Raw genomic sequence first — 9993 nt, 5'->3', positions numbered from 1 at the left:
AGAACATTGGATAAGGTTAGAGGACGAGTTGGTGTTTTAAGAAGAGAAGAACCAATAGAGGTACAGGGATTTTGGAACCGTTACCCACAATGATCGATTTACCGGTGCTATTATTAAGATTGGACGTGAGAGTACCTGCCAAGTTTGTGATGTGCGATGTGGCACCGGAGTCCATGAACCAGTCCGCAATGCTGTTGTCTGGCATTGTGTCTGTCGTGTAAGCTTCTCCGAATGCTTGGAGTTCCGTGAGTTGAGCTTGATGATTGTTGTTGAAGATTGGTCTCAGCGAAGGAGAAGCAGTTGCATACGGGCCTCAGTTTGTTTGTTGTTGATTGAATGGGCTCCAATTTGCAAGCTGGGCCGGCCAGTTGGTCATTGGGCCTTGAGTGGACCACATCTGTGGGGGAGCCCAGTAATTGAAGTTAGGGCGAGAGTTGTAGTTGCTTCGTCCTCGGTAGCGGTTGCCTCTGCGATTACCCCGATAATTGTTGGAGTTGTTCCGTGTTTGCTGGTTTCGGCGTGGCTGAGTGTTGTTGCTTTCGTCAGTAGCAGTCAGGCCCGAGGTGGAGGAAGATGTGTCCTTGTGAACCGGTAGTGGTTTCTTGTGAGCCTTCTTCAATCGTTGTTCCTCCATCTCCAGCATCAAGGTTGCGTTGTCAAACGAAGGGAACGGCTCCTTATGTTTGATAACATTGATAATGTTATCATATTTCTCATTTAGACCATTTAGCAAGTACATGACAAGGGTCCTATCAGAGACCGGCGCATCCACATTGGTGAGAAGATCTGCAAGCGATTTGAGTTTCTGTGTGTACTCATGGATGGTTTGATCACCTATTTCAGTTGTGCGTAGGCCGTTGTCGAGCTGTATGGCCCGTGCCTCTTTGTTGTTGCGAAATTGATTTTCGATGCGTAGCCACACATCTCGGGCCGTACCGCCGGTTTTGAAACTTGATCGGAACAGGGGCTGCGTGAGGGTTCCGTAGATCCAGAGCTTTACAAGACTGTCTCGTTTTTTCCAGGCAACATCAGCATCGTCTTGTGGTTGAGTCGTGCCGTCAAGATGTCCTAGCACATCAAAGGCTAAGCAGTGGGTCATGAAAAGCTCTCTCCAGGCATCATAATTGTGGTCAACCAGATCGAGTGTAATCGGGATATGGGTTTTGATATTTGTAACGCCAAAGGCGCGTTCATTTGGTTGGGGTTGGGTTGAGCCATTTTGAGAAGACAGAAAGAGATTAGAAAAGAAGTGTGAGATAAGATATGATAGAGAAGAGTTGATGTAGAAAAATTCAGATCAGAAGCTATAGCTCTGATACCATGTTATTGGATAAATTCCCCTTGAGGGGTTCATTATATTAGATAGGCTATATAAAGCCAAAGTTGTTACACATATCACAGTTGAGATATTAACGAGATAGATATTAGAGAATTAGGAATATTCTCCTATATTCTTTCACGGGGAAGGTGCGAGATTCAGTCGTTTTCTTATTTATCTCTGCAACAAGATGTGTAAGGGAGCAGAATAGAGAGAAAGTAGACAATTTGTGTGTAAATCTTAGGAAGATGAATTGAACATAGTTAGTAAAAACAAAAATTTAACCCAAAGAAATACTCTTTACATAATATGAAAATTAAGTTCATTGCATACGGAGATCTACCATTCAGGCATAATAATAAATTAAAACCAAACACTACAATCCCAGATCCGCCCGTCAGAATGGGATTATTGCACTCACAAGGACAATCAGAGGAAAACCTGGTAGCCATATAATTCCCCAGAACCCGAAGAGGTTAATAGAAAAGAATAACAGTGTTAAGAAACCAAAAAACATGGCCATCTCTTCGTAAACCCTATCGGATGAACCGATGGCCTTGTAGTAGGCATGGACGCCTAGGGCCATGGAATAAGTAGATGCCATCATGCCAGCCAATATCCCCATCATCCAACGGAAACTCGCAAAGGTATACACATCGAAGATCTCATTGTTTCCCCTTCGAAAAACAAAACGGAGCAGAGCAAACAGAATTGAAACAAGGACATTATGATATCTCAACGCAACCTTCTTAAACTTACGGTTGTCCGCTAGGAATTTGTAAGTAAAGCCAATCTGTTGCATTTTTCAACTGAGAAAGAAGAGAAAGGAGGCGGCGTCGACGAAAGGAGGAGGTATCCGCGGCCACCTATGATTACTTTTAATCAACTGTGTATAAAAAACGCTTCAACATTTCAACATCTGTCTATCTATATAAAATAAAGTTTTCTCCTTTCTGGCAATGCCACCTCATCAAATAGAAAAAAAAAAGATTTACATTGCAGGTCACTTTTGGACTTCTTTATTTCATTCTAGGACACTTACAGCTACTAGAGCACTTTTCTCTAATGAACACTTGATTTCCAACATTTTCAGTTCAACTCTAACTATAATGTTGACTAACTAAAATTAAAAATGGCGGGCCTTTGTTCCTAGCCATTGATTTTTTCTGATATTTCGACGGTCCAGATTTAACAAGCCAGATCTGGATCTTTGTTTCTTTCTCTCTTTTGATTTTTTTCTCTCTAATGAGAAACAATTGCTAAAATTCATTTCTCACTCTCAACATTGATTTTAGTTTCTTCATATCATAATTCACGATTATCCGTCACGCGTTCTTCTGATCTTGTCTTGACACCATTCTTCTCGTTGTCAGATTCATAACAGAGAGAAAGAGATGAGAAGAAAGGTTTATGTGAAAAAGGTTAGGCTGATTGGTCTGTTCAAGATCTCCAGGACTAATCTCGATGAAAGAGTGTTGTGTATGGTTGCGGGAATCTCAGATTTTGTTCTTCATCTTCCTTAAACTTAGGGCTTTTTGGAGACCCTGTGAAGAAGAAAAGGCCATGGGGAGATGACGACAATAGTGTGAGGAATTGGGGGAAAGATGATCTTTCTGGAAAAAAATATTTTTCTTTCACGTTTTCTCTTTTCTTGTTTGTGTGTGGAAAGATGATGACTGTGATTCATCTTCTTCATTTTTATAGTTTTTTTTTTAATTTGCAGTTGTTACATAGTTGTTACATATCTCATTGCTTCAGCAAAATTTTTGATTTTAATGCTATACGGGTCCATCTATTACTTGTGGATTTCTATGTTACAACAAAGAGCTGAGATTTATGCTTGTGGCTTGATGTCGTCTGTTCTTAAAGCACTTATCTATATTCATACTATATACAACATGCGTACTTTGATCCTACAATGTTGTAACTGGATGTTATAAATTTGTAAATGTCTAACTGAAATTTACACCATGTAAAGTGTACATGTGCATATTGGTAAACAAGTGTACAAGTTGATATGTTCATTATTGAGCTATTTGTGTAAACACGTGTACATTTATCCATGTAGCCATCATGGATATCGTGTGAAAGTTACATGTGGTGTAATTGTTGTACATGGGGATATCGTGCGGATGTGTACATGTGGATAGCAAAGTTAAAATGTACATGTGAATAGACTGGAATATGTATACATATCAATATGATTTTGATATATATGTTGAGCAAATACAAATGCGAGCAACAAAAGTTATGTTTAAATATAAAACACTCTCTTTCTCGCATTTCCTTTCCTATTAAACATTTGTTTTTGTATCACCATGATTGTGTAAGCACGAAGATTTTGCTGCATTTCAACTCTCATCGTCACTTCTTGAAAACATGACATGCTTTCATTAATCTTTTCATATCGTTTACATGTACTGATGTATACATGGATAACTTATAAGATGGACATGTTTTTAAATGCATGCAAAGATTGGTTTTGAAATGTAGTAAGGTAGAACAACAAACTTTGAAAAAACAGAAGAAGTGGTGTTCATATGGACAATGGATTGGAGTGTTCACAAAACAATTTTGTATTGTTATCCATGTGTACACATACTTTTCGCTATCCATGTGTACAAAATGAAAGTATCTATTTACCAAAACAAGAACAATGTTGGCCATTTACAATAAAAAATCTCATTGTCCCGTCCCATACTCCCCAACCCTCTTCTTTCTCCTCCCAACACTCCATCATCGGTAGCATAGTCAGCTGCAATCAAAAATACACAACCAAAAAACAAAATCAATAAGCATCTCAGATTGTGTACACATGTACAACACAAACATCATTTACGCTCGTGTTCATTTAAAAAAATACCTACATTTCCGAACTTGAACACAAGTACAACTTCGTTAACCATTGTACACATGTACACCACATATTCAAGTGTACAACATACAACGTGTGCAACCTACAACCTACAACCTACTAATCTGAGGATCATGCTCAGCATCTAACACGTCGGCCAATGACACAAAATCCTCCTTCCTCTCATTAACTGCTTCCTCATCCGGTTTCGCGGCCTCTATAAGACAACAACAAACTTAGAAAAATCGAAAACAAATTGAAATTGTTCCCTAAACCCAAGCTCTAAATCTGTGTAGATCGAGAAACCAAACAAAAAAAAAGAAATCACCTTTTGATGTCATCGCAGTTAACTCGCCTCCAAAGAAATCACCTTTTGCTTTCTCCTTTGTTGCTCGCTCCACCGTGTAAGGTTCATGGTGCCGTCTCTTGAACACGACCACCCGCTTCTTGAAGCGAACTAAACCGACCAGAAAAAACATTAAACTTCACTCACCATCGTCTACATCTTTTTCTGGTCGCTTCCGCTTCGCCGTCATCGCCAAGTATCTCCGTCGTCTCTCCTCTGTAGTTCACCGTCGGGTATACCGTCGGTGATTTGGAAAATTAGGTCTATCAATTGGGGAAAGTGAAAGATTACGGTTTTAACTTTTCACGGGTCCAAACTTGTTTAATTAACCAAACCAAACTGCTCCAAAAATCTACCAATCATATACTAGTTTTTTTAAATTTAAAATCACAAACCAGAGTAACCAGAAAAATTTGGTCTTTTACCCACATGCCCCCGCTGGTTTTGCTTTATGGAGGACAAACTTGACTTTCACCATAAAAAAGTGTGTTAGTAACAATAAATGCTCTTCAGTGTAATAAAAACATAAAAAGTGCATATTTGTGTTATAAACTCCAGAAAAAAGAGGAGCCGACACGCGTCTCTTATCATTGCTTTCGTTTAGATTATTTGGGTTTTCACGATTTCCAAATATTACGCTTATTAGGGTTTCGTCAAGGTCTTCCAGATCTTTGTCCCAACCGTCTCAGAAACCTCAATGGCGTAACGACTGTCATTTGAATTCAATCAATCTTATTAAATTTCTTATTAAACGCTGATGAACCATTCCTCCCACTACGTCTTATTTAAACCACCTCCTCTTTCTTCCATATTAACGAGTCAAGATCTATAAATAAGGGTATTAGATTATGTGAAATTCATCACTTTTCCGTTTAATCATTAGAATTTTCGCAAATAACTACACCAGGCAACCTCCTTCCTTCTGCTTGCCCCACCGACTTGAAAGCAATGAGTTTTAGGAACTTGAATCTATACGGACGTGTCAAGCTCGGTTCTTTGCTATGTGTGTAGTGACGAGGTAGCTCTTTGTCTATCCCTGAGATCTCTAGAATTAGTAAACAACATCGTCTCTGAGTTCGAGGTTGGTAATGTCACTGTCGGATACGACTTATGCTGACGTTTCATCTGGTCGTCAGCTTATTAATCACTCACCAACCAAAATTTCAGAAAATGAAAAACCGAGAAAGCTCGAGAATCACAAACAAAAATGTGTGCCGGAGAGAAAAAGGAGAAAGAAGCTTGACCTGGTGAAACGAACATGCTTTGTCGATTGAGTATATTGTGACTGAAACGAGAGAGAAGAGAGGAGGAGATGTGATGTGTATACATATTTTTTTCCTAACAAATAAATAATTGAAATACGTTTTTTTTAGAGCTAAGTAGTGCGTATTTCCTTTAATTTTAACAAAATATTAATATTTAATGTAGTATCAAAATAACGGAATTGATAGGGAAATGTGGATTGTTAACGTATGGTTTAATATATAATTTTAACTGCCATCTCATCAAGAGACTTTCTAAAGTTTTGATGCATGACTTATTCACTATAATAAATTTTTAATAAATTTAACAATATTTTAATTATGTTATAATTTAAATTAAACCTATTAAAAATATTAAATATTTAATAATCCATAAATGTTCATTATTATCAGGCGTTTTAATTTAACCAAATGATTGACATCAATTTTTCTATCAACAAATAATAATTCATTTAGAAATACATAATACATTTTAAAATATAAAACTAAGTGAAGAAATTTTGAAATAGTAATACTAAAAAATACATTTATAATATTATATTTTCATATTTTATCAAACCCACACAAAAAGTGAATCTTATCTCAGAAAATTAACAAAAAAAAAACATGACAAAACATTAATAACTAATCAAACTTTTTTAGAAAAGTAGTTAAAACAAAAAAAAACATAATATAATAAATAAAAAGTAATATTATTGTAAACATAAAGAATATTAACATGAGCTCGATAAAAACCTTATTCAACAAATAATAATTTTGGAAAATAATTAATATAATAAGAACACATAAATGTCAGAAACAAAAGGAATAAAAGTTTATTTAAAGATATGACACATGTCCAATTCTAGAAATATACCATTTCTCAAGAAAATGTATATGTATACCCTTTCTCAAAAAATGTATATGTATAAAGAGTAATAATACTTTCATATTATCTATTTTAAAACATTTTTAGTTATAATGAATAAGATAATTTTTAAAATCGTTAAAATCATTAGTTTTTTTTTCAAATATGTATAAAAAAATATTTTAACAGTTTTATAATAATTAGTCAAGTATATAATTTAAAATGACTAGTTAAATTTATTTAGAAAAACTTATGAACGTTAGTACAACTTACATTAAACATTTAAAATAATTTTATACAATTTTTCTTTTATTCGTCCGCCCGTATGGCGGGTTTACCCTAGTAGTTAGTAAAATACTAAATTACAAAGCTAATAAAGAAAGTTTATTTAAAATAAGTGTCCTACATATTGTAATTGTGTCTAAATGTAATTGAACTTCTAAAAAATGTATATCAATGTAAATTTCTTTTATCCTACTAGTTTATTAATTAATAAAGCTATAAAACTAATCATTCAACAACATATTGGAGAATTTGAAGGTAGATAGATAAACAAATAAGTTCCTCTAAAATCAATCTATGTACAAGACTAAGGAGCACGCATCAAATAAGCCTATATGAAAACCAAAAAGCACAAACTTGAAAATGGAATTCCTCGAGTAACATAATAAAAAGACATATTAGATTTTGATTCTCGATTTAAAAACGCAGAATTATTTTTTCCAAAAATATAATAATTGTATATCGTTTCTTGTTTAACATGTGTACATAATTTATTTAAATTATTTTTATATGTGTGCTAAATTTTTGGATTTTGAAGAAATTTTAATTTGTACTACACACTAATTTTTTTTATTCACTAAATTTTTTATTCAATATTTAAAAATTATATGAAAATAATTATCAGAATTTTTATTTTAAGTTTGAATCGGTGTTTTTATACCCGATTTTGACCCTAGTGCAGTACTGTATATAATTTGGTTCGGAGTTAATGAAAACTCATTAATTAAAAACTTGATAAATTTGGTAAAAACCCAAAACCCTCCGCTAAACTATGACCCAACACCGGTTGAAAATGGAATTCCTCTGGTAACATAATAAAGAGAAATATTACTTATCACTTAAATATAATGCAAGACTTAGTTGATTTTGTACTCCTCCCACTGTTGGATCCCGACCGTCTCCATCAGCTTCACCCTTGCATTTGAAAGCTCCTCGGCGGCTCTGTCGGCAGCAACCTTCGCCTCCATTCTTCTAGCAGCAAATTGCAACGACATTCGCCTCACTTCCTCTCTAAGCACTGGCAACCCCTCAATATCTAATCTTATCATCCATCTCTTGTTTTGAATTTGTGCAGAGATTTCTTGCGCACATAAGTAGGTTAGATAAGCTCTGTCAGATGTTGTTTTCGCCGCTTTGGCAGTTTCTTGGATCACAAAGTAGGCTTCATGAACTTGGTCGGCTAGAGATGCAACTTCTCTCGAAGCTTTTATATCCTCTTCGACCTTAGATCTTAAAATAAGTTCTGAGTTGACAAAAATGCTCATCAACTCCTTATATGTTCTTATCTTTCCTCCAACATCTCTCATCTCTTTACGTAACTCTAAGAGTTTTACGGACAAGTTTCTTCTATGTGTTTCAAGATCTGGATTGATAAGGTGGTCTATAAACTCCATTTCTGTATCGATCTTCTTTCCATGCTCTTTCAAATCTTCTAATAACTCCCTCGTCTTTTCCAGTTCCTTGCTCACATCTCCTTCCTCACTAGAGTCATCATCAATCCATCTCAGTTCTGAAAAAAATAAAAACCAAAGACAAAGTTAGAATCAGCATCAAAACATAATCAAATAGCAAACCCTATATATATATATATATCGGACAAAAACACTAGTTAGAGCTGACCAGTTCGGTTCTAAGTACTTCTAACCAGTAGGTTGCATATTGTTTGACAGGGAATAAAAGGATCTCTCTCTTCATATGGAGTGCACAAAATAAATCTAAATCCTTGATCGAGTTCTATTGTTCACTATAGAGAGGTGAAAACTAACATATATAATAAATAAAATATTATCTAGGGTTTCTTCATGTTAAAATTGACAAATTGTAATTACCGGCGAGATGGGTTTTATAAGATATATCAAGGTACTGGATGATGTAAACATAGTGAACCGCGACGGCGATAATAACGGTGAGACGGAAAAGCCAGACGGCCTTATAATCGCCTAGAGCCGCCAGAAACACGAACCGGTCGGACAGAAACAGCCAGATTCGGCTAGTAGTAACACCCTAATATGAAACAAAACAAAAAGAAAGAGAGAGATATTTAACACGAATTAAAGGTAAACTAACGATGTGTATATATGATATACTTACAGAGCGGTCTGCAGAAGAGTTTTTACGGCATAACCAGTGTAAGAGTAATGCGCAAAAGGTAGTGGAGAAAAGGAGAGGACCGATAAATAATGAGACTCCATTGGAGGAGAAGAGAAGCATCACGGAGAGAAGCAAACGCTCAAACCAAAACAAAGATCTGGCCATGTCTAGAAATTCTGCAGATCTTTCTTGTGCTTCAACGCTATTCATCTTCTTTTTCAATCCCCTATGTTTGCAAATAAGGATACAAACTTTTATTTATATATATATATACAAAGTCCTTTTACGAATATAAGAAAGATTTATAAAAATCTTGTTAAAAAAAAGAAAGATTTATAAAAATCATATATCCCTATAAAGTTGGGACGTTAGAATTTAGGTTTAGCGCTACTTTTGGTGATTCAGTTCCAGGTGTGTATTGGTTTGATGTTAACCAGATATCGGACACACTGGTTTTCTGGTTTAGTTTTAATGAGAGGTATCGAAGAAAAGTTCGAACTCAGCTCGATGATCTCTAAGAAAATTAAACGTACATGCGATGGCGGAGCCAAAAAAATTTTGTACTGGGGTCAAAAAAAAAATCAAAAGCATAACGTATAAACGACCAAAAACTACAAATGTATTACTCCAAATAAAACTACAAATATATTCGACACTCACTTATACCTTAAAACTTTTTTTTTAAGTTTGTTTATTTTTAATGTTTCTATATTAAACTAACATTAACAATGTTTAAAATTACAAAATATGTTTAGTGATTTACTAAAGTTTTGTAATTATAGAAAAATAAGATTAAAACTAATATAAATCCAAAGATTTAAAAATAAAAACATATAAGTTGTAATTAAATTTTGTCTTTAATGTTTTGTAATTATTTTTTTGAGATCAAATTTATTTTTTTAATGGGGTCAATAAAAAAGTTATACAAATTTTATCTAAAATTCTCTTCTTTTTTTTTTACAAAAAAGAAGTGGGGTTTGCTGACTCCCCCAC

At 34.7% G+C, this 9993-nt stretch overlaps 1 protein-coding gene across 1 annotated transcript; it reads right to left on the bottom strand.

Moving 5' to 3' along the window:
* Window positions 1–7587: 7587 nt before the first annotated feature.
* LOC111205904 lies at window positions 7588–9993 on the bottom strand. Its single transcript, XM_022702311.2, has 3 exons — window positions 9001–9993; window positions 8739–8913; window positions 7588–8419 (listed from the first exon to the last, which is right to left on the bottom strand). Exons 1-3 carry the CDS (start codon window positions 9208–9210, stop codon window positions 7767–7769), a joined length of 1038 nt encoding a protein of 345 aa, XP_022558032.1. The 5' UTR covers window positions 9211–9993; the 3' UTR covers window positions 7588–7766.

This window comes from Brassica napus, chromosome C4 (genome assembly GCF_020379485.1).
Source record: "Brassica napus cultivar Da-Ae chromosome C4, Da-Ae, whole genome shotgun sequence".
NCBI classification, from domain to species: Eukaryota; Viridiplantae; Streptophyta; class Magnoliopsida; order Brassicales; family Brassicaceae; genus Brassica; species Brassica napus.
This window is presented reverse-complemented; position numbering and strand designations above follow the sequence as displayed.